This window comes from Myzus persicae, unplaced genomic scaffold (assembly GCF_001856785.1).
Source record: "Myzus persicae strain clone G006 unplaced genomic scaffold, MPER_G0061.0, whole genome shotgun sequence".
Taxonomy (NCBI): domain Eukaryota; kingdom Metazoa; phylum Arthropoda; class Insecta; order Hemiptera; family Aphididae; genus Myzus; species Myzus persicae.
Window position 1 is genome coordinate 595,970 of NW_019104378.1, and position 27,377 is coordinate 623,346.

The following is a 27,377-nucleotide window of genomic DNA, read 5'->3' on the forward strand; positions in this document are numbered from 1 at the left end:
CATAAAATCCAAACATTTGTCAAAAAATGCAAAACACAATTCTTATTTGTATTCTTTACTACCTACATGAAACGGATTTTAAACAATACGAGCATTGTATAGATGGCTTTGGAAAATTAAGCAAAGTGTATTTAAATACCAGCTCAAACTCCATAAATTCGATAAAGTTAAACTAATGACAGTTATAGCAATTTAACATAAAATTGAATGTGTTCTAAACTGACCAATTTCACGATTTTTTAATGTTAAAAAGTACAAAAAAAATTGGAAGTATACAAACTTTCTTTTTTTTTTCTTATTTATTATATCCATTTATATGCAATACATAGATATTGAATTATTATCAACAATAATACGTTTTACTTTATATACAATTATAATATTATTATGATATGCCTTTCAACAGTAATACGTATAAGCACACCAGAGGTGTATTGCATTATTTTATTATATATATATAAATAGGTACTGATGTGTACTCATGAAATAAGTTAATTTATGGGTTAAAAGAAAAAATATTTCAAAAAAATTAAATCAATCTAAAAAAATATATTTTCATATAAAAAAATTATAATGAATGAATCAACATTTAAACGATCTATAAACCACCAATAAGATCACATTTAAAATTCATAGTTTATCAATCTATAATACAGATAGACACAGCTTAATCATTGAAATGTCAAAAACAAATCATGTGAACCAACGTCTTTATCTGGGTACTGCATTTAAAAAACCAAAGCATCGTATTATTATCTTTTCGAAAATAATATATTATTGTTCAAAAAATGTCTACAACGATTATAATAACTATACGATATAACATTATAATAATCAGAATGAATTGATACTAGTATTATAACTTATAAACATACTAAGTCCTTATCACAACTAAAAATCATAAAAATATAGTCACTACCTATATAAGTAGATGAATATTTTCTAACTGTAAAGTGTATGATGGCAACAATATTATATACCAGATTATAGTACCAGGAATTCCTAATTTAAATTTCATACTGTTACAAGTCTGAGAGAATTGTAAGCATTTTCATACCACAGAATATCACTTATTCAAAACTGGACAAAGATTCCAATCTATTAGCAAGAAACTTGAGATAATTGTATAGATTCATACAATGTCTGTCTGTACAAAACCTCCTAAAATAATAGAGACTAAGGATTATATTGTATCACTAAATGTATTAATTTTAAGTTTAATTAATATTATTGTAGAATACGAGTACCCAAAACAATCCGAAATAAAGTTACCATATGGTATTGATCCCAACTAGACCTGTCTAGGAAATATAAATTAAATAAAACATAATAACATAATTTAATGAACGATTCTACCTGGGCCACTAAAAAAAAAATTATATTTATATTGACATTTAATTTAGATGAACATAATAATATAATATTATACCTAATATATTATTAATTATTATACACCATGCTATTGATGAGTTCGAATTTTTTATCCTAAGTTATATATTCAAATTTCACTTAATCTAAATCGTGATGTGAACTTAATTTATAAGCCATTTACGTTGAAAATTACATCTGTTACCATCAAATCATAGGGAATGAATATATAAAATATTATTTTGAAAGTATATGGGGATTTTATTTAATTTTTTATGAATCTTAGTCACGTTGGCTACTAGATCATTAGATATATTTTACATTATAGGTAATTCTCATAATATTAAGTTGAATAACTATACTTCCTTTAGGAAGATGAGATGATGATGTTGATGTTTGATTGGTGGTCTGGTTGTAGATTTTAATTTAAAAATTACTCATTACGTAAAACTTAAAATATTATATATTATATTTTATAGAAATAGCAGGTTTTTGTTTTTAACAAAACAATATACAATGATGTAAGTTATTAACAAAAATACTCAAATAAATTCAAAATTTATAAATGTATACACAATTAATATACATTGCAAGTTGCAACCATAATCTATAATAATATAATAGGCCACACACGCCCGAACTTATCCATACTTCCTGTACACAAGATTAATACTTGATAAGTACATTAACGTCATAATGCAGGCACGATGACATAGACTTATGGCTTTATGTCAAAACTATTAAACACCAAACTCACGTGGGCACGTCGATTATATTGTGCGCTTAAGAAAAAAAAAGTTTCTTGGGATTATTTATTTAATTATTACGCCCCGGCGGTAATCGTGTCCAACGCGGCTCCGAGTGTGTTTCACATTGTGTGTGATATAACTTATTACTTCAGTCGCCCAACTTAACACGAACCGAATGAACTTGAGTTGTAAAGTTCCCGTCGGGACGGCGGCGATTACTTCAAAGCAAAACATTCGGCGCACGGCGGGCTGAGGCAAAAGTTCGGGTCGCAATAATAATAATACCTGCGCTTAGTACGCGAGACAACTATTACGGCGCATTTTTGAAATGACACGAACAATTATATTCCCACACGAACGGCGCCGCCATCCGAAATGTTATAACATCGAACCGGCAAATTATAATATTATGATCTCGCGAATAGCGTCCTAAACGGTTTACCGAAAATAATAATAATAATAATACTAATGATGATAATAATAATTGTCTGTATAGTTTGTCGTCCGCCATACGCTGCCGCCCCTGCCGTGACCGTCGCCAGGTGATCGCACGCGACGAAGACGCTGCAATTTGTCCGACGTCAAACCGCGTCCGGTCCGCTCTCTGTTCGTTATAGTTCGCGAAACAATAATAATTGATGTAATTACGGAGGGTCGGTCCGGTCTTTAACTTGTAGCAGGACACGTCTTGGACGAAATATATTTCTCGTCAACAGTCAGTTTGTCGCACGAATAATTAAGTCCAGATCTGTATAGGTATAATGTGTTTTTTTATACGAAAGTGTTATTACATTTACTGAGTTTATGGGGTGAGAACTATCATGGGAGTAGTGTATGCTGAGCGGATTCAATATCATCAAGAGCTATAATAGATCACTAAAAAGATCGTGATTTTTATTTGAAACCAGAACAAATATTGTACTCAGCATTATAATAATTATGGTTATTATTGATTTTATCTCAAATATCCCTCGTTTACTTACCTGACGAAATATATTGTCAATGTTAAATTATTAACCGTTGTAAATATAATTGCACAGTGCAATAAATATTGAAGAGACCCTGGCAAGGCGTTCAGTCTTTTCGACAAGTATCGACTGAATACAAACATTAAATAATTATCAAGCATAAAAAGCCATTTCAATGTTTGAATATTGATTCAAGTACGTGTGGCCAATGTTGGAAAGTTCCTTTTTAAAAGTATCTCATTCCGTACCCCGTACAGATACAAACGTATATTTGCTATAAAAATCAAATTTTTTAGATCAGGGTGAAATCTCCGAATGATTATTATAATATAAAAAAAATTATATTTTATTTTCTTTTTGTATTTTTAAATTACATGTTTCTCAGAATAAGAAAACAAAGGAATATTGAAAATTCAAAAATTCAAAAATTATGCTCATTTTTTTTTTTTAAATTACTCAACCACTATCCAATTATTGTGTTTTAAAATGTGTACCTATTTCATCTAATCTTTATGCATAACTAAACATTGGCTGATAAATCAATTTAGTCTAAGCTAGTTCGAAATCAAATACTATATTATAATATTTCAAACCAGACGAATTAATTTTTAGTTTTTAAGAAAATGTTTTAAAATTTTTAGTAAGTAATAATATAGTTGTTTCAGCGTTTTAAAGAGAATAATAAAAAAACGTGATGTTGGACCTAAATCAAAAACAATAAAATTGCTCACTATTATTTCACTTACAACTCAACGTTCGTTACAAATAAACATCAGGAATATTTTAAACGTTTGTCACTGTCTTATGACATTATTTTTAATGAGATTAAAACTCACCGACTGTAAGAAATTCTGTAAAGGCAAAATTTAGACTGAATATTGCAGACTTCAATATCGTATAGATTATGAAATATTAACAACAGACTTAAATTTATTTATATTGTATATGGTTAGGATCCTAATAACAACTTTACCATATTTTACTTATATCCGTCCGAAGAAGTGTAATTTATGTATTATTAAAAATGTTTATACATTAAAATTTTGAAAGTAAAATCTATATACATAAAATCCAAATACCACTGACTGACTGATCGCTGTATCTCAAAAACTACGCAACGTACGGACTTGAAATTTGGAATAGAGGTTCTTCTCATATTTTCACCGAGCAATAAGAAAGTATTTTCAAAAATGTTGCGTTTTAGAGGAGTAATTAACAATTATAATTATTCGCCGCCAATACGTATTGTGTGGCACGGCGGTCCGCGGTTTCCAGCTACCTGCAACCTATCCTTATGATTTTGCTTCCATACCTATGCAGAGTGAATTACACCCAAAAGGATTTTTTCCGGGCAACGCCGAGTGATTCAGCTAGTAAGTAATATAGGTAAGTACAAATTTAATTGAAATTGTTAATAAGCTCAACTAAACGAAAACAATATCAGGGATCTAATCTAAACCTGTTATCAGAATCCTTATAGAGTAATTAAGTCGACCTCTTAGCAGAAAAAATAGATTCGAACCCCCTTAACATATCATATCTATATTCTCTGGGTACCTACATATTTAATATATTTTAGTATTTACGCATGTGACGTAAATATGAGTCTTCATATTCATTATCCAATTCAAATTCAATAGGCACGCTCTGCATTATACTTTAAATTATGCGATCTGTTCATAAAATTGAAAATGTTTGTGTATACAACTATTATGTAACTGAAACACGGCCAACTCTAGTGCTAACCTTAAATCCAGTTGTTTGTACGTGTATAGTTTTGCTGGACACGACGTGGTAAACATTCCTCGACAAATTGAGAAGACTCCATTACGTATTAGGTTAGATATTAAAAAACTTTTCATCACTATTAGTTACTGTATAAATCTAATGCCGCATAAAAGTTTCTTAATAAATCAGATTCATTCGTCCTTCTCTACCAAAACATAGAGACGACGATGCGCAGTGCATCGACTATCCATAGAACCTCGAGAGAGTTCATAATATTATTGTATATTATTGTAATGTTATTGTATATTATTGTATAATACTGTGCAGCCCAGCTATTACAAACAATATTTGAGATACGTTCTTATACGTTCTTGACCAAAGTTGACGGTTTTCTCTGATAAACCTTGTAAGAGTTATTAAAATCATTTTTTTTTTAACTTTCACTACTTAATTCAATAGTTTGATTGCATATTCACATTTAGTTTTTGTTTTGTATATAAAATTTTCATAAAAAAAACCACCATGTCTTAAACTTACAACATTTTTATTTATATAGCTTAAAGTTGTATGATCTACCGACGTTCCACAATTTAATGTTCATAATATACTGTTGATGAATGCATTATATTATAGATGGCCATTAGTTGATACAAGTATACAACCAAGGGTTGATTTTTTAGGACTACGCAGCATTTTGTGGCATATGAAAGGGGTTAGGGTTACGACAGGGCTTATTCATAAAAATAGCATAAACAAATATGACCGACTTTAATAACTATCGGCGTGTTCTATAATATCGAAAAATATAAGACACTTTAAATAATATACAAAAACGTTTATGTACGATGACCAGAATATTTATTTGATAAAAATGCCTTACTTATATTTTGATGATTTAAGGTTTTATTTAAAATTGACTATAATATATACTTGTAAGATGACTATAAATATAAGATAACTAAATTAGAATTCCACTTAGTCGATAATTGAAGCCGACTTCAATTTTCGGATTCGGTGTTGCGGTAAGAACTAAGCAGTTCTTAATTATACGTTTAAAATATATAATATTTTCATATGCGAGTACCTACTTGGTACTTTTTGCAATTTATTCAAGAAAGACAATTGGAAAATAATGATGATGAAGAACTATGTATAATTATTATATACATGTTATGCTATATTTTTTTTAGTGATAACATAATATATTTCATAGAAGAAAAATAATTATTCCGTATGATTATCTTGAAAGTAAAAATCCAGAAATAGTAATGTTTTATATAATAGGTAGGTATTGAATTATAGTAGGCAATAGTATAATAATAAGGTTTTATGTCATGACCAGATTTCAGATATGACAAAAACAATCTGATATCTATATCGCTACCTTATTATTTTAGTTTAGTTTAGATTATCGAATTATTTAAGTTAGGTTAGAACAGTTGTAAAATTGTGTATCAGGTGAATAAAATAATAGATATATGATGACAAATTTCGTATTTTATGAATACTCATTAAACAAGCTAAATATCTAACACTCGTCTTAAGTATGATGTGTGTTCAAACACAAATTATCTTATTATGCACACCAAAAAAACCATCTTAGTATCAGCTTATTCCTACCTACAATGCATTATTGTTATAATAACATACAAGTATAAGTCTTACAAAAACCCAGATAAACTGATTGAAATGAATAACGCTATAGTAACAGTGCAGTTTTCCCAGAGGCCCATACAGAAACATATAAAGGATATCCGGTGTATATAAAACATGCCACAACTGCTAAACAATAAAAAATTGTAAAACAACTTCCTTCCATTTCTATGTCGGTTAACACTGTACAGTATTTTGGAACCACAACGGACCGTAGATCGTAAGAGGCGAGTTACTATTATAGACCACAGCCAACCAGTAACCAGTCTCACCGTACAATCGCATAATTTAATCGAAATTATTTCTTAAAGAATAATTCAAAAAACATTATCAATAAACTATAAACCATGCAGTTATTGAAGCGCATTAATAATATCAGTATCAAATAAACGTTAACACTAAAGATTGAACTGTATCACCTATATTGTTTATTATATTTAAAAAAATGAAAAAATACTTAATAAGTATAATAACGTATTACCTTTCATTATCATCATTAAATACTAAATATATTTTTTACTATTTAACATCCTGATTTGTTGTTAAAATTATTCTAACTTTCTTGTTTTTATTTACATTTCATTTTAATTAAATTATTTGTATAGATTTTTAGTCTTAAGTAATTTATACCCATATTAAATAGTAATCAGTTCAATTCACAGATATATATTGTTTTATATATCTGTGGTTCAATTACATTTATTATCATATAAAATATCAGAAACTACATCTCATTTTGCTCATTGTCTTTTTGTTTAATTGTTTACTTGTTTACTTGTAATGATTGTTGAGCATAAAACACTTTATAATGGGTTAGCAACGAGTAAAATGTGAGCACCAGCACCGATTCTATTAGACAGTAACGTTTATCAACAATCTATGTTTATTTGTATACACGCGGTGAACGAAATTGTTTATGAAAATTATAATGCGTGGACACTAATTTGACATTGTGCCTTTGGAGGACGGCAAAATAAATGACAAAAAAACAGCGTGCCCCTCATTAGCATAACGCTTACATTCACTGTATAATTGTTTTCACTTGCAAAGCTTTTTGGTACACGCCACGTAGTATCACCAATTTCATCTTGTAGGACACAATTCACCTACTAGGTACATCGTTTTAACCAGTTTTCGTCAGTAAAACAAAACAAAAAACAGAGAAGTACGTTTTTGTAGAGTTGACACGAATCATTTGCAGATATTTTTAAGAATAAACAATGACACAAACATTAATTTGCGAACCGAAATAAACAAAATCTTAACCTTATTATTGAGAACCATAAATTATAATTTATTATAAAATTGTAAATTCATTATTTTAAATGGTAATTACATTTTTAACATCACAAAAGATTTCAATGAAATGTCAAATACACCGAAATATTCTATAGGTAATGCAAGTGGTCTTATAAAAGTGATAGAGTGATAATGACAGCTGATACTAAAAATCAACGGGTCAACATAGATGAGTACTATTATTAATTAAGTGAAAATTTAAAGTTATTTGTTTTACAATATCAACATTCAAGATGCGTATTTCTATGATAACTTTTTATAATTAACTATAGTTAATTTTACAAGACTCAAAATGTTGGTGAAAATAGCTTGAATTTGATTATATTTAACACTAAGTAGTATTACTTGCTGTCACAATAAGCATTTGAAAAAAAAAAATGTACCATTCTGTTTCACATTAGTAATTTTAACCAAAGAACGATTTATCATATTTATATAATAAAAAAAAACTTTTTTATTTATATTTTGTGTGTATTTTTCAACTAAATTTATCAAGAATTAAGTAACGTTGTTACATACACATCCCGTAAAAGTAAAAAAACGAATTAAGAAAAGGTCATTGGAGTTATTTTAAAAGTGCAATATAGAATAATTCAAGTTGAGTTTTTCTAAAACCCGTTTCAGTTCGTAGTTTGTCCACTATGTCGAAAAAATTGAATGAATACTTTTAGATAAATTGAATTATTTACAATATTTACTATGCAATTAACTGAAAAAGTTTTTGAAACAGCGTAATATTTATTAATATTGGTTATATTATAATATACATTCACTGTAATATAATATAATTTTATGAGGTTTGCTTATTGTAATTGAATCATCCGCAGCGTATCAGATATAATTATTTGAATTTTTAATAACATGCTTTGATTTGTTTATTTGTATCAACCTTTCAAACTAAATACTTAGTCTTGATTACTTGTATATTAAAATAGAACAGGTATATACAATGATATATAAAACTATAATATATTACGTGAGTAATTGAGATTTATTCCATGATTTTACAGAATATTATAAATAATGGCTTTGGTTGATATAAAATATAAGGGTTCTACATCATAATATATATTATACACAAATATAAGTTATATTTGGTGTGTTCGATTTTCTATAAATAAAATATACCAATAAATGTGTATTGTGTATACATTTTATGATTTTCATATTAGCATAATGTCATTGTGTATTATACACTTGTTTATTATTACATTGAATTTATACATTGAATGTATAATTATGTTTATTTTTATTCGATATACATCTCAACTATGATTATTTTTTTAGTTTCCACTATCGGGATTGAATTATTGAAATACGAAAATATTATGTATTGCATAGTTAAGTAATCAATATAAATAGTCATTAAAAAATATAAAAAGTAAGAACATTTAAGAACGTTGGTACAATTTTTATAGTAGGTATTTTGAACTAAAATAAATTACTTACATAACTTTGTTTAGGACTGTGGGTAGATAAGTAAAATGAATTAAAATGAATGGCATTGGAGATAGACAGATCAATAATAAACTATTAACAAATATAAAATAATTTGATTTATTTAAGAGTTAAACGAATGATTATAACGAAAAATGGAAAAGATAATTGGATCTTGTTTGGTGGCCTGAACTCTGAATATCAGGAAAGATAATAACTCATCAGAACAGTTTTCCGAGCCTAACAAAATGTGTGTATACAAATTAAAAATTACAATAGAACAATCTTACTTTTTTTTTTTAAATTCATAATTTCGTTGCAACGGTTATTAACTTATGTCACCAATATTGATATATTTTTAGAGAGGCTGAGTTGAATACTATTTCCTATTAATACACATGTATGCGGTGGTTCGATGACATAATGATAAATAGTAAAAAATTGAAATTTTAAACATGATAAAAACCATTTAATTTCGTTTTTATCTGATTGATTGATTAATATTTCTATAGTTTCAAAGATGTAAACATAGTTTAAATGTTGGCAGTAAGCAATAAATAACATACCGGTCTTTGTTGCAGGTTTTGGACTGTGCAGTATAGAAACGTGCTCTCGCCCAATCTAGCTGTCACGTTAGACATTGCTGGACCCTCAAATACTGGAGGCGATATTGGTTGTTGAATTTTAGTGGAATTTCTCCGTCTTGTATGTGGAGGTGTCTTTATTTTTGGCACAGCAGATGTCGTTGGTTGGACTAATTCAGGATCCAACACAGTCTCTATAACACAAAAAAAAATTATGTGTAACTATAAATTATGTTATATTTTAACAATACAAACGATCACAGATGCGTTTGAAAAGTTCGTCTTTGATAACATACAATTTTAACGCATTGTTATTTCCCAAGTTCAACAGTATAGCTATAGTGCTATACTCATGTGTTTTCATAATTTATTGTTATTATGCATATTATTATGTACATGTATTTTAATACTTCTGTCAAATAATGAATTATACTCAATGAAATCACTCACCATTATACTATAATACTATAGCTCAATAATTATTATTTTACATTATCTCTACTTTTAAAAAACAAAATTGTCAAAAAATAATTTATAATATATACAATTTAAGGTTGAGCTTACTTTTTAATTCCATATATGCTCTTCATAATCCACAGATTTTTTTTATTTAAATTGAAGACGCTTTGTTAACACAAAAAATAATGCTGTTATTGTTTTAAAAATAAAATCAATTTTTTAATCATCCTAAGTTATCTTCTGAATTTCATTTTACGTACGTGTCTCCAGCCCCCCACATTAGAATTTTCCAATTTTTTTTTGGCAAATAATTAGCATGCAATTAGCATGTATTTGCATGCTAATTTTTGTAATTTGCATGCGTTTTAATTAGGCGTGGTATCAAAAAATAGGTGGGGGGCTGTAGACACGTGTCTCCGACCCCCCCACACATCACAAAAACTTATTTTAAAATTTTTTTTTACGCCAATATTTAGCATGTAATTAGCATGTATTTGCACGCCTGACCCCGCAGCTCTACCGTCATCCGTTGCGTCGCAATACTCATTTTTCCGATTTGCACGTGTCCCCAGCCCCCCCACTTTGGGAAATACTTGGAAATTCGAAATCGTTTCTACGCTAATTTTTAGCATGTAATTATCATGTGTTTTCTCGGCTAACGATTTGTATATTATAACTTTTTTCCTAAAACTATATATTTTATAATTTAGATTATAAATCCAAATAGTTGTTAAAATAGGTAATTTTTAACTATACCATCCTTGTAAATACGTTTTTTCAATTAGATTAAATTATTGAAATTGTTTATATATTTTTAATGTTGTTATGATTATATAAATATTTAAATAACTTTTTATTCCTTAGTGTGAACTTTTTAAAATATTTTCCAATTATTTGATGCCCCTCTCTTCATGGCCACTCAAATATTGAAATATCCAATTGGTTATTAAAATGGTTAAGATGTGATGTGCCACAACCAAAGCATACAGTGTGTGATCAATCATTAGCCCTTTTGTCTGCTATTGTCCAGTGTTTTACCCAATATTCATCACTCCATGATTACTTAACAGTTTGTGCAGAGTTACTCAAAGAAGGCATTGCTGTAGATTCGCATTGGATTCCAAGATGTTTCGTGAGAGTTGATGTAGCTCATTTTGTTAAATTAGCGAGCAAATGGATACCTCTAAAAAATATTACCAGATTAGCCAAGGAAATGGTGCTTCGTACAGTTGGTTTACTAATAAAAAGTAAAAGTCTAGTGGAAATGCGTTTACTATTATTATGTTTATTTGTATTGTTCATTAACGAAACTAACGGAACTGACAAAGAAACCGGGGAAGAAACACCATGTGAACAATACAAAAATATTTTAACTGAGGCTACTTCAACAGGATTTGTTGATATTCAAAAACAATTCGATGATATTATAGCTGTATCAGAAACGGAAGATGAAGCTAGAATCAATATAGAAAAAGAATATGAACGTCAGAATGAAGGTTTGGATACATTTGAGAACCCATTTCAAGCATGGGCTAATGATATATTCAACGAGAGTAAAAATTATGTAAGAGAAGGTACTGGAATAAATCCTTTCTATTGTCCTGAACTAGTACCGATTATAATTAAGGCAACCAAGCTTATACCTTTGTGGTCTGCAGTAATGGTACCAATTTTTGGATACGGAGAAGAATTTTCTAGCTCGGCTGCGGTGGAATCTAGTTTCAAGAAACTGAAAACTGTAACAATGAGGCATATTAATCTACCAACCACACTAGAAATATTCTTGGAAAACCATATTCTATCACTTAAAGGTTCATCATTGCTACGTTCTACTCATAATAGAATTTCCTCAATATCTCCTGTACGTAATACCCTCAGTACTATCAGTGAAATGTCAGAAAACAATAATAAAATTAGTACTGATGATGTGACTGAATTAAACAATGTTCATAAATATGACTGGGGCGACAGAAGTGATGATTCAGCCGATTCAAGTCAACTTCTTGTCGATGACGAAATGATAGGAAAAATTATGAATAAAAAAGATACCTCAATATCTCCTGTACGTAATACACTCAGTACTAAAAGTGAAGTGTCAGAAAACAATAATAAAATTAGTACTGATGATGTGACTGAATTAAACACAGTTCATATATATGACTGGGGCGACAGAAGTAATGATTCAGCCGATTCAAGTAAACTTCTTGCCGATGACGAAATTACGAATAAAAAAGATAGTCATATTATGAAATGTACAATTTCGCCATCTACCACAGGTAAATAAAATACAAATTCAATTTTAAAATGTTTATTTTTAATAGTTTTATATTAGATGACTTTTTTAGTATTACCCGCTATAAAGATATAGTTTATTAAAATTGTAATTAATTAAAAGAAAATATTTTATATGAAATATAATATATCATGGAAACTATTTAAAATTGGAACATAAACCATAAAGCAATAATGCACATAAAAAGTTAATCATTGCTAGAAAGCACAAATAAAATAAATTATTTTAAAACCATAAATTATAAATTGACTGATGATTAAAAGACGACGAGTATGACTACTTGTTTTGTTTTTATAATTTGTTTATATCACTTGGTATAACTAGGGATAGTAAAGAATGAATATATTATGTTCAAATATTTAAATTAATACATTTAATCTTATTTCATAAAAAAAAGTTTCTCATTTATTATAAATTAATTATTGTTATTAATATATTATATAAATTTAATTAATTTTAAGAAAATGGTGTCTTGTCGGAAGAATGCTTAGCTCGTGAAAGCTGGGATCGTAAGAACAAACAGAGAAAATCAAAGTCATACCTTATACCAAACCCTCACTTGAAGTTCTTGGATATAAATAACACAAGAAGTCTCAAATCTCTACCAATTTTAAAAAATGGCTCAAGGTTCAAAGAGTTGAAAAGTTGTAAAGCCCAAAATATATCTGGAAAAGTGGTCTTAAGCAACACATGTGCGTTTGATACCGTAGCGTCGTTGATTATGGTAATTAAGAATTTCAAAATCAGAATATACCTAATATATAAATAATTAGGACTGTGAATTTGTAGGAAAGTACATTTTTTTTTGGTGATTGTGAACCGTAGCTATGTAAGTACATAATTTTAATTATGAAACTTTTATTTTGCATTTTTATGTCATATTTTCCATTTTTAGTTCATTTTCCGGTATTTTTAATCAAATTCCGTCAATTGACATATTTGAAAAAAAATCATTACATGTATAGAAATTAAATAAAAACCATTATAAGAGAATTTTATACTATAATTTTTGGCATTTTATATTGCATTTTTTGCATTTTAAGTGCATATAATATTGCATATTTTTGACATTTTTAATGCTTTTTTTTAAGGTTTTTTAGTGCATTAAATTCACAGCCCTATAAATAATTAATACTTTACTAAAATATTTATAATTTTAGAATATCGATCTGGTCTTATAAAATAAATGTTTAATTACTTACTGAATTAATTTATTATTATTTATTGCTAATGTTAATTTAATATTTTTAGGTATCTTATTGTGATAGTAAAAGGTATGCTGAAAAAGTTGACATTCAAAATAATCAGTTTTTCAATTTGATAACTAATGTTGTCAAATATGGAATTAAATCATCAACTTATTCAGAAAGAGCTAATTTAATTATAAATTATATGGATGTCAACATACAATCGCTAGACTATGATGTTACATTAGCTGTTTGTGACACAACAGCTGGAAATGTGATAAAAAAAATGTTGGATGACTTCCCTACAGCCATAGAGACTAAAAAATGTTCAAACGAAAAATGTATAAGAACAAAAAATATTCAAAATAATATCATGTTTCTTACTTATCAAGTCAACAGCAGTCAACTATTTGAAGGACTTCAAACATATTTAGACAATAGAATTATATCGGAAAATTCAAAATGCGTTGAAAACTGTAATTCAGTAATATCGACTAATCTATCGGACATGCATTTGTTCATTGACATTTTATTTTGGGAAGGTAAGAAAATTTTAATATAAAAAATAATTGCATATAATTTGATATTTAAAACTGTATAGCGTGTATATCAGAAAAACCTAACAAATAAAAAATGGAAAAATGATACAAGTTAAACGTATTAAAAAAAAAAAAAATTATAAAAATAATAAATAATTTAAGATTTATTTATGTCTGAAAAATATTATTACGTTTTGAAATAATTATTAATTCAAATAAATAATGAGAAAAAATTCCTAAAATAAACTCTTTGACTTATATATTATAAAGGATTAAAAAATTAAAAAATGTGTACTGCACTTATAAGTCTAAAAATCATATTAAAACTTTTTTTTATTTTTAAAATAGATTAAAACAATTTGATTTGATTTTTCAGTCATTCTATTACACCTAGTATATACGTATAGATCTATATAAATTGAATTCAATGTGCTATCTTAAAATTATATTAATTAATAACTTATTAACAATAACTTTATTTTAGAGGACGATTTAAATATGAGTCGTCAACATAGTACAGAAGCTGCAAAGATTGTACAAATCAGACTATGTGACATTCCACAAATATTATGCAATGTAAATCAAACATTTGAGCTTCGAGGTGTCATAAGCTTTATACCTGGAAAAAGTAAATTAAGAAACTCAGTTGGACACTACAAATCATACGTGAAAAGAGGGGCATCAAATAATTGGGAAATATTTGATGATCTCAAAAAAAAACCCACTCCCGTAAAAAGCACAACAAAAGTCAATTGTGAATTTTGCTTAATCAGTTTGAATTGAAGTATTAATAATCTTTTTTGCATTATGTATAAAATGTACAATGTTAATGTATATTCTACTATTTCGTATTAAAGAAAAAATAAAGAATTATTAAAAATTCTAAATGGGTGATCATATCTGTTTAAATCTGAATGAAGTTATTTTTAGAGTGGTTCTGCTTAGTATCAGGGGTGGATAAATGATTTTTTTCATTAGTGGTGACTGGTGGGGAGGGGGGGAGAACTAATTTTATAACATACATTATATTTTGTATTGATCATTCAAATATAATTTATAGGTATAATATAATAAATATTGAAAAAAAAGGTAGTGGGGAGATATATCCTCTCTCTTACCCCCTCTCACATGTGATCACCACTGATTAGTATGATTTGCTTAATTGGTTATTGGTAAATGTATTATTTGCATTCCACACTAAATTCTGAAAAATATCATTGATTTTTAAATATTGATATACAGCCATACAGGTACTATACGTATATATACATGTAGTATCTATAGGTGTTTAGGGGTTATGATGCTGATTGGATATCTTTTGTCAATTACATTAAATTATGTGCACACAAGAATATCAAAAGATCACCAAACTTTGAAAAAGAAAACTTTAAAAGAACTTCTGCAAGTAAAACTACATGTTATTTATTCTTACTTATATAATTCAAAAATAATATGAACCAATAAAATATGAAACGTTAGGTAGGGACTAAATTAGGTACTTATTAGTGAACACTTACACAGACTTGAATATCACATAGTTATTTAAAAAAAATAGATTTATATACAATTCAGGAACCAGCAATGAGTATAAGTCATCAAATGCTAGATATTTGTTGTTAGTTTATTAATTACACTATATTTATTTTGAATTATTTAAAATAACTTTTGTGTAGTATATTTTATTGAAGGTAATACATTTATTTTGAATTAAATATATATATTGAAAATTATCGAGATTCAACGAGCAAATTTTTTTTGTGCAGATTAATCTATTTATTTATGTACAAAATAGGTCACATTATGACATAAATATAATATACTAGTACATATAAGAGTGAAGAGATAAAAACAGTAATTTAAACCTGTCATCCACATTAACGATCATTAACATTATTATATCAAAGTATTCATAATAGGATTTAAACCAAACATAAGTTGGATAAGTAATAGGTTTCCTGTAAAAATCCGTTCCCAAGACCCCAGTATTAAATAAGATGTCTGGAAAAGTGATCAATATAATTTATTAATCATAAGTCATGAGTTAGGACTATACATGTTTTTCCGTATTTGTATCATTTTATTGCAGATATTAAAGTGTACAACATTATATTATTATCATACATACTATTTAATGTTTATTATAATACCTATATTTTACATTTAAATAAAATTATCTATACCTACTCCATAACTTCAAGTATAAGATTATATAGTAAATGAATACAAAACTATTTTTTAAACTCAGGTTAAAATCACATCACCATAGAACAATACATATACATACATGGTAGCTATTATTATAACAACAAACTTTTGTACTGAACTGAAGAATTCTCGTCAAACTTGATAACAACTTTATGTAGGTATGTATACAGAAATCTTTGAGAAATTGTAACAATCTACATCAACAAAGACAGGAATGTCTTATATACTATAAAAAATAAAACTAACTATAATATTATACTATCATACTTGTACATATACTATTTGTCTGTTTTAGATTATGTTTATATTACAAACGTAATATGGAAGGTAGATATTACCGTTTTTAGAATCCAAAGAAATATCGTTATATGTGTAATCAAAATAAACTTGTATTATGTGTAAAACTTATTTGTTGAATATAATATTGGAATAAATAAATAAATACATATTATAACTATTACTGATGTGCAATTCCTCTTATAAATAGTTACGCACAGTAAGACAAGAATCCTATTATTCTAATTGATGGTTAATATCGAATGTATTCCATTCTCTATAGTAACGATCACATTTTTTTAAAATTGTAATCATATCTTTGTTTATTTAGACTTTAGAGAGTATTGATTACAATAAAATATTATTATAATTGTTATTTTTATTATTTCTATGATACAAACGACTGAAAATTGTACATAGTTTTAAAAAAAGAATTATTTTAGTTACATAGATACAATTACTTATAAGCTTGATAATTATTTTAATTAGATTCGTGTCTATTATAAATTTAATTAGGTATATTTTATGTCACACAATTTCACATAATATAATTTTTACTGCTAAATTTTTCCAATTTGAAAAAAAAAATGTCCAATGCTTATATATATTTATATTGTTATTATCTTATTATTTACAATTTTTGTTATTTTTATTTTGGAATAAATATCAATAACGAGAGTATAAAAGTTTCTTCTATGAAGGAAATAAGATTCTAGGAGTAACTCTTTTACACTCGCAACATGGTTAATTTTTAGTTAATAAATAATAAAATAATTAACACTCTCACTAAAACAAAATATTCCGCTTCACATGTATTGATTTTTTTAAAAAAATTTTTAAATTCTACTACGTTTAAAATAGTCTATGATTAATTTAATAATATACCTATATAAAGAATAGATCGTATTTAAACGCATGTAAAATATGTGCATAGTTTATTGGAATTCATGATTTTTATTTTAATAAGTACTTCCGTCTAAGTTCATGCATTGCAACTACTTGGTGGATTAATTAATAAATGCATGCAAAGGTTTAATACACGATTAAGATAAACTGTAGAACATAAGTGAAATGTGAAACTATTCTAAATAATTGAGGTGTCAATTCTACTAATTGGATCACGAATTAAGTTATTAGGCAAGAATAATTTTTCACAATAATTTGATTATTTTTCTATCTATTCTAGCAAACCATTGTACCTAATATACTACACATATTTTAGGGTGGTGAATACTCTCTATAAGCATTAAGCATATGTATTGAATTGGAAATTGTTTGAAAATCTATTAGGCAGGTTATAGGTACACCGGAGTTTGAATTACAAACATTTGCAAATTGTACTTACGTCTTGATTCAATTTTAATTAAAATAAAATCATAATTACATACCAATCAAATATGAAGTTCACATATTTTACAATAATAATCACTTTTAAAAGCAATATACCTAATAACCAATAAACTATTCACCCGTATAACTTATTCAATAGAGGATTCATTATGGTATGGATACTGAATATATGATTATATCAATAGAGTATCCATAACTATAACAAAAAAATTACTTCTTAAGACAAGTTTTACTTCAGATATTTAATATCAATAAAAGTATAATCGTAATTAGTAATCCATAAGTTTTTTGAACTTTTTTCATCATCTTTAAAAGTTTTGATCTCATTAGTTTATGTATAAAAAAACTGTTTTTGTTTTTGTAAAGATTTTCAATAAAATAATATTTATTTGTTATGAATCAAATTATCATAATTATAATTAAAATATATTTTATATAACAACATTATAAAATAATATAAAGTAAGACTGATGACCGCAAATATATATAAAAATGAAAAATATTCCATATCTCTTAATTTATCAAATAGTAACTAACATACAATATTTCAGTGTGCGGGTTTAATTTTAATCACTGATATCCCCAATTGAATGTTAAGTATGTATCTCATAAATTAATATTAATTTCAAAAATCCTATCAAATAGGTAATAGCAATAAATATAAATAAGCAATTTTACAGTCAATACTATATTATAAGTTATGCGACAGAACAATAAGTTCATTATCATAGTATTTTTTGGCCACACTCCAATTCTAACAAAAAAATATTTTTGATTATAATGTGTACAGGTGCTTACATAGTATATATAGTCATACTAAATCGGAAACAGATTCAATAAGTTGAAATAGTATTTCACACTGATGTATTATTACTTAAGTCACTGTAAATATATGTCAATAAAATATTGTTCATGTAACGTAATATTTGTAAAAGAATAACAGTTTAATTTTGTAAAAAAAATGATGACGTGATTCAACCGTCTTACGAAAACTTATACTGTTGAAACCTAAATGCGAAAACATAATGAACCACTTTCAGATGACTGCATTGCGGATATTCCTAATAACATTGTTTTGTAGATCCAATTTTTTTTTTTTGAAGCAACTAACATATTCTTTACTTTACACCAAAACTTCGTTGGTTGTATTTCTGAGGAAGGAAATTTGGATAAATCAAATTTCGAGAGTGTCAGTTTCTAATAGTCAGTTATTATGATGGACCCAAACAAACAGCATAACCTATTGTTCCTCAGCAATATCACCATGTACCGTGTATCATAGAGAAAATTTTGGAGCTACATACTCAAACTCTACTCTTTCAAAAATACATGGTGTACCTACCCTTTTGAGAACGATTCTCGTGTATTATGTTTTTCTCGTATTTCAATTGCCATAAACATTTTATTCGTTTTTTCCTTTTATTTCTTGTGAATATACGCCATCAACTAATTCATTTTTCTATGCATTCAGAAGAGATCTTACACCAAAATCCAATCCTCCAGAGAGGCAACAAGTGCTTGTAAGTAATCCAAAAGCAAAACATTATATATATAAAAAAAAAAACTAAGTGGTTTTCAGATTTCTCCGTTTTCAAATGATAGAAATGTTCGACGTCCGTGTCGATATAATATCAGATTCCATTAGAGAACAACCTTTCTATTGCTGGTGCTCCCTCTAATCTAACTCCTGTAACCGGTCACGTAGCCGACGCATTGCTTTTCGATAAATCCCATATCAATATAGCATACCATCAAAATAATTCAATTTCAACAAACGATTTCCAAAACACGCTATAGTCTTAAATACGTCAATTATTCATCAGTAAATGTGTTTCACATTAAATAATATTAAATATAGGTAACGATGGATTTAATATTATCTGAATACTGAATAATACCTACCTACTTAAATGGATTGATCAGAAGTTTAAATATGTACATTAATATTAAATTAAAAAATAAATGAAAAGTATGATTATTATTCACAAAATTAATTAATTGATAACATCGCATTTTAAAATTATATTAATAGTTTTTTTCTAATTCACTGCTAAGATCAAATCTCAAAATTGTTTATAAGATGGACCTTTTTCACGTAAAATTAAAATGTGATAATTTATGAAACTAATCCTTTTTGAGCATAATTTTAAAATGGGTTCTTACTAGAATAAACAACGAAAATAATACCATGGTAAATTATTTTTGAGACGATTAAAAAAATCTGCAAACCAAATTGTATTTTTCATTAAGTTTTAAAAGCTTCGAGACGAATCAAGTGAATCCAATTTTTAAATAAACAAATACATTTTGAATAAAAACAAAATGTAAATGAATTATCATCAATAATAAACATTATAATAAACGAATTTCATAACCAGTTCATTCTACTAGATATTAATTATAAAGATTATCATATAACTTATCGTATAACTTAAAACGTTATGTATCAATATTTTTAATTTTTATCAAATATTCAATGTTATTTTATAAATAGGTAGTTATTAATTTACACAATCATTTTCAATGGTGCGTTAGTTTTATAGTTATTAGGTATTTGCATAATATTTGTGTAACTCATATTAAAATATATTTCTTAAGTTGAATATTAAATTAAAACCACTGCAAAGGAAAATTAGCATGAATAAATAGTATACAACGAACTGTTGTATTATATTATGTTATTGGAAACGGTGAGCTTTGGAAATGAATTGTATATTTATGGTCGATAAACTAAAATAAGATAAATATTGTATTCATGAAAAAGCAAACCTATAAAATATAAAACACTCCATAATTATTGTAAGACAATTAAAATACAAAATAATATTTAGTGGGTACAACTTTGATAAAAGCTTTTTTATGGATATTATCATATTTTATGTTCAAATTTGGACGAATTTATTTAGAAATGCAATATTTTCGCAAAATTGAATTAACTTATCGTAATGCTTGTAACGATGTAAATTTGGTACTTGCATAGCAATATAAATATATCATAATTGGCTAGGTAAGAACCTACTTTGGTAAGAGTTCTCCGATACTATTCTCGAGTAATAAAATTATCGTATACATTACCAAGTACCTACCTATGCATTATGATGTATCTTTACTGTTATTCAAGTCATATATTACAAATAATATCTCGATCAGAATCATTTGAAATGTACAATGATTTGACATTGCATTCAAATTTAACACATACATTACACTATTACAGTGGATTACTCAATGACAAGTCACACTCGACATCTACTGTGCATCAGTGTGGTTACATACTTTTTCATCATGAAGTCTACTAAAAATAAATTATTGATAAATATATTTTAAACAATATGTTATATTATATTGCATGATAAAATACAACACGAGATCAGGCTTTTATATAAAAAAAAAAACAATCCTACCACAGTTACTGATATCAGTGAACTTAGATAAACATAATATAGTAAAATATTAATACTGTGTGTTGGCAAAATGCCAAGTCTTTTATACTAAAATTAAAAACCATGTAATATAAAAACTATTGGTAAACTACATTATAACAGTGTATAGCCAATATCTCTTGCGCTAGGTTAAGTGACCCTAAAATGACACTCACATTAAATCTCTGCTTATTGAAAATATGTTTTTTTTAAATTTTATGTGAATAATACACTTATAGCTGGTAAAGTTTTCACTTACCTAATTCTTGAATTAAATTAATGAGAGATTACTTAAGTTTGAAAAATAACGAAAATAAATATATTTCATATATCACGGAAAAATAAAAAATATAGAAATGAAACAAAATGTTATTTTACAATTTTTACAACAAATATAACCTGTAAAATTATGTTTATATACTTATAAAAAGCCTATATATTTTTCATTCATAAAATGAAAATTTAAAAATCAATGTATAGTATTTGTTAACAAATAATTAATATGAATACATGTATACAGATAGATAAACATAACTCCTAGTAACATGATGACTTATCACTTTTTAGTAAGGCACTCATTTTGCCGAAAATGCTTTTTTTTTGAAGAATGTGATACAAAGTAATTCTCATTTATATATGTGTTTCATACCATTCTGATTACATTAAGGTAACCTTTATTTTTGCTTTTTGAGAAAAAAAAACATAGTATGGAGGCATATATGTTTTTTTTTGTGCAAACTTGATACATTTTCATGAAAATTTCCCTTACTTTTATCATCTTATTATTTTTTTGAAAATAAATTATTGCCACCAGACATAACTGATGAGTGAAATTTTCAAAACAAAATAGATATAAAGATAATATTAAATGTATACAATATAGGCACTAGTTCCCAACAGGCAAAGCATAGACACTTTTTTAATGATTTATCTTGCTAAAAAATCCTAGAACTATTTATTAGTGATTACTGGTTGTAAATAGACATTTAAGGTACACATTCTACAAAATTGTCCAAGAAAAAAATATCCATAATCAAGAATGTACGCAGTGAAATTGTCTTAAGTTCAAAATGTCCTTAGTAAAATACTAAAAATTGTATTAATAATTTAAATAATTCCAAAGATAAATTAGACGATTTTCAGAAAAAAATCTTGTCAAGACCCATGTCATAGATTTTTCACATTAGTATTGATAGTGAATGATTAGTATTCTTTTATTGTTTATAACAATAATAGCCACTGTAATCAAAAACATAAATATACACTAGAACACTTTAAATTGCTGTAATATATTTTCTCTCATGATTGTATAAATTCTACACATTACATTATATTCGTAAAGGAAACGAAAAGACAAAAAGAGGATTACAATAAAATGTTTTATTGTGATACATATTTTTTTTTACTTATTCACTTTTTTAAGTAATAAAAATATCTAAAAGGTCTTAGAATTATTTTTATTGATTGAAAATCGTATGTATATTTTACTAATTTGTTTACGTTGAGAATAATACAAACTGTAAGAAAAATACTGACATGTGTAGTTAGAATTTGTGACTATCTCCACTAAACATCGTTTTTAAGATAAACTTTAAAGTTTAAATTTATCATGATTAAATTAAAAACTATGTGGAACACATAAGTAATATTCATAATAATATTACATTAAAAATAAACAAATAATATAATTTAGGTTTGATATGTTTTAATCACATACAAAATATAATAATATACATGAATAAGTAATATTTTTGAAAAAAGGAAAGTATTTCAAATATCTATAAATAGTAAAAAAAAGAAAAATATTTTTAGGTCCATAATATGAGAATATTTGGTGATAAATTTAAATCGCTACTGTAATTAATTTAATTACTATCAAAAATATTCTCTGTTATTTTATTTTATTATCTTGGTATTCCAAATTGTTTTCAAGATTACAGAGAATTTTACAACTTATAGTCTCTAGATTGAAAATTGCACCAGGTTAGGTTAGGTTAGGTTATTATTATTATTATTTTTTTTTTTTTTTTTTACTCCGAAATACGATTATGGTCACAAAAATAAAAACTTTTAAACACAAATTGTTGTAAATCGTATGCACTATTAGCTCCGTTTAAATTCTAAAAACCACAAATAGATAAAATTTATTTGACAAATTGATATTTGATAACATTTATTTTAAATTTTATTAAACTGTAGAATAATATCATAAATGTATTGTAATAAAAAAAATAATATGCAATGGCTCTACGCAATAAAAACTTAGAATTTAGTACCTGATGTTATAGCCAACATTAAAAAAAAAAATGTCTGCAAAATTGATAATTCACTTGAACATAACTACGCTGTAAGTATCCTTAAGTTATTCGCAACTATATTTACTTATATAGTATGATATTATACAGGAAAGTATAATATTTAAATAACTATTATATTATTATAAGATACTCTACACCATCTGTACATATCAAAGAGCTCAGTATTTGCAATCAATATAGATTTTATCATTGACCTCATGCTAAATATCTGAAGTGTACCTACTTTATACGCCTTCGTTGCACAATGATTCGATTACTGTACCAGTAAGTAAATTCTAAGAAATCATTCGCATAATAATAAGCTCTTGTAAATATTATTTTTTTAAGAATATTACCCATAAATATATCATGATTCGATATTAAACAATGGATCATTTAATTGAGTCTTATAACGATATAACTATTCACTTAATAGATTTATTGTTTCGTAAAAGTGTATGCGTTAATTTATAATTTAAAAATTATAAGATTGTACAATGTTATGATTATAATTGTTTAACATACAATATTTAAATTATACCATCATATTGAACGTTTTTTTTATTTGGTGTACTAATAATAAAAAAAAATAAAACGGCGTAAACACTTTTAATGTGATATGAAGTGTAAAAATTGAGTTAACTATTCTGAATAAAACAAAAAATACTTTTAAAAAGTTTACTAAAATGAAAATATACTTTCAATCCTCATTAGATTTTCTTATTAGATTCACTATAAAATGAAAAAGTTACGGGCTTAACGATGATGTGTTATTTCTTTTAAACTTCAAACACAATAAGGTAGTAAATTTACTTCAAATCATTAAAAATATAGGTAGCGCAGTACATCATAAATTGAATGCACTAACTATGTTGAACTAACTTTGAGGATATAAAATACTAAGAAATTCAGTATTTTTTTTATAAACATATGTATATATATATATATATATATGTATCAAAAAATTGCACTTACAATTTAAAATGAAAAATAAATATATAACATAAAATAAAATTTGAAATATAATTATTTATTTAGGACATATTATCAAATCCTTGCTTTACCAGTTTATTTCGTTTAGCTAAATTTAGGTCACGCGTGTCTTAAGCCTGGCTTAAGTGTTACGCAAAATTGTTTATAAATTGTCCAGCTATCATCCAAAGTCACATTTTATAGGCCCGGCGTTTACAATTTTGAAATGTTGGAGTGAGTGTAAGGAAGATTACAGTATTTAAGTTTTTAGTCTCTTTTGTTGAGTTTGAATTTTAAACCCTAGAACCAGTTCAAAAGCTGCATCATATTATAGTATTTTAATACAGCATCATTTAACAACAACAACGTGTTCAGGTAATTATATAAGCTTCAAAATAAATATTTAGAAAAAATAAATAAAAGGATTCTGTTACGTAATTGAACAAACAATGTAAACGGCTAGTAATATAAATGTTGATCGATTTTATAAAAACAAAAATGAATATATATAAATCACCAGTGGATATGTCTGCATTTTGGTTTCATGTTTCGGACAGAGGTTATTTGTGTATCATCTTCACTAGTCAGGATTCAAAATGACGACATCTGACAGTTGTAAAAATAATATGAGGGCTTAAAAAGGGTGTTAGATGATCAGGAGAACGAACTCTTAATATTTCTACCTGTCGAGAGGGTGGGTAGTTTCAATAATTTAAATTATATTCTTGAATTCCTGTGGTACCTACTCATAATTACTTACGTTTTCCAGACCAGTAGATCCAGATTTTTTGAAAAAAATCTTTTTAATAAATTAAAAGATAAATAGATCCTCGTACTATAAACTAGTTATGAGATGTTTCTAAATATGTATCAATTTCGATTAGAAGCCATCATCATAGTTAATACTTGTTCGGTTATCCTATTTTTTTAAATTTGATTATTTAAATTTGTTGTTGTTGGTTTTTTTATTGGTTGGGGAGGGGGGGGGCGGAGGAGTCTTCTTGATCGGCGAATTGCTGTTTGCGATATTTTTGTAATAGGTCGTGATGTATAAGAGGATGGTAAAACAGGGCATTTGGCTTGAACATACTGGCAGTGACACTTTTATACTTTTTTCTTCCATCTGTTTTATTATTATACTTTTGTTTTCTGATTATCCGTATTTATTTGATTTAAGCTCGTCGGTACTATAAAATAAGTTGAGTGAAGCTATTTTTTCTATTTTTATTTTTTTTTAATAATTCGATGCATGACCATTAATTGTTTTCATAACTGTGGTACAGTACTGTCAGAGAGGATTATGCAATATTCGGTATGATCGAATTCAATTAATATTGAACTTAGTACTAATAAATAATAATAGTACTGTACTATAACTTATCATTATCATCAAGGTGTTTATTCAGTTATTACAATTTCCTATCATATTGTCGAACTCGAAAGTAAGAAAATACCATATTTTATTAACGTTATATTGGCATGAGTATTTAATATAGTGGTTAATAATTATAGGTTTTGATATTATACCAAGGGAGATTATCGAATGAATGTTATAGAATTTTAGAACTAACTGGATAGAGATATTATAGTGTATATGGCGCATGAAGCATAGTAGTTGACACTAAAGTCTCTATTGCGCCAACGTCAGAAGTGAAATAGATTGGACGGGATGAGGGCAGGCTGTCACAACTCACGGCTATTGAGGCAAAGAGTTTAACTCCCCGCCCCCATTGGCCGTTGTTTTACGAGCCCGTTTTTTTCTGTGCACCTATAATCCCCTTGCATATTTTTTTAGAAATTATCCCCCTTCCCTGTAGAAAATTCTTGAGAACCCCATAATGGCTTGCAGGTATTTTTTTGGTAATTGGATGTTGGCTGTGGATTTAACGATAGTTCTATTGGTGTTGGATTGTGGGTGGGTATAGGTGGAGTTTGTATTGGACTAATAGTCAACGTTGTCTGTATTAGAGGATATGTTAGTGTTGTATAACCTATAATATATCATGGCTCCCGTGGTAGGCCGTAATACAAAAACATACCGTTCGACCTAGTTACGTTACACCTACAGCCAACAAAATGTATGCAAATACTATAGGCGATAAACAAGGAAACACAAAACTTTTTAATACTTTAAAAATCGTTTATTATTGTTTTAAAAACTCATACCTGTTCAATAAACTTGTTATTTATTTTTCGGAACAAAATTGTCTGTCGTTTTTCATATAGATACCTACTTTAAATTATATCACTGCGAACCAAATATAAAATACGAATAATTATAGTGCAGTGCTATAATTATTGCTCTCCTGGATTTTTCTATGTTTACCCGATTTGTGTAATAATTACTTAAATATTGTTCTATGTCTAAAATATAAAAAGGGCTTGAGATCACACAGTTATGGTGTTGAATACAATACTAATAATATTTAGATAGTTGGTAGATAAAAACGATTATACATTCGGACTTAGAAACAATAGAAAAATTTCTTATCTAAGATGTAATGCAAGGCTATGTGACATATTTTAGTGTCGTACTATATTCTACATAAGAAATGCAGTCGTTTTGGCAATTTCACCACTCACTAAAATAA

At 26.8% G+C, this 27,377-nt stretch overlaps 1 protein-coding gene across 1 annotated transcript in view; it reads right to left on the bottom strand.

Moving 5' to 3' along the window:
* LOC111041751 (hemicentin-1-like) overlaps positions 1 to 27,377 on the bottom strand; it is a 181,349-nt gene that overhangs the window by 57,309 nt on the left and 96,663 nt on the right. Inside the window, exon 3 of the mRNA XM_022326151.1 lies at positions 9,769 to 9,980. Within this exon, the coding sequence (XP_022181843.1) occupies positions 9,769 to 9,980 (212 nt within the window). The remainder of the gene's footprint in view (positions 1 to 9,768; positions 9,981 to 27,377) is intronic.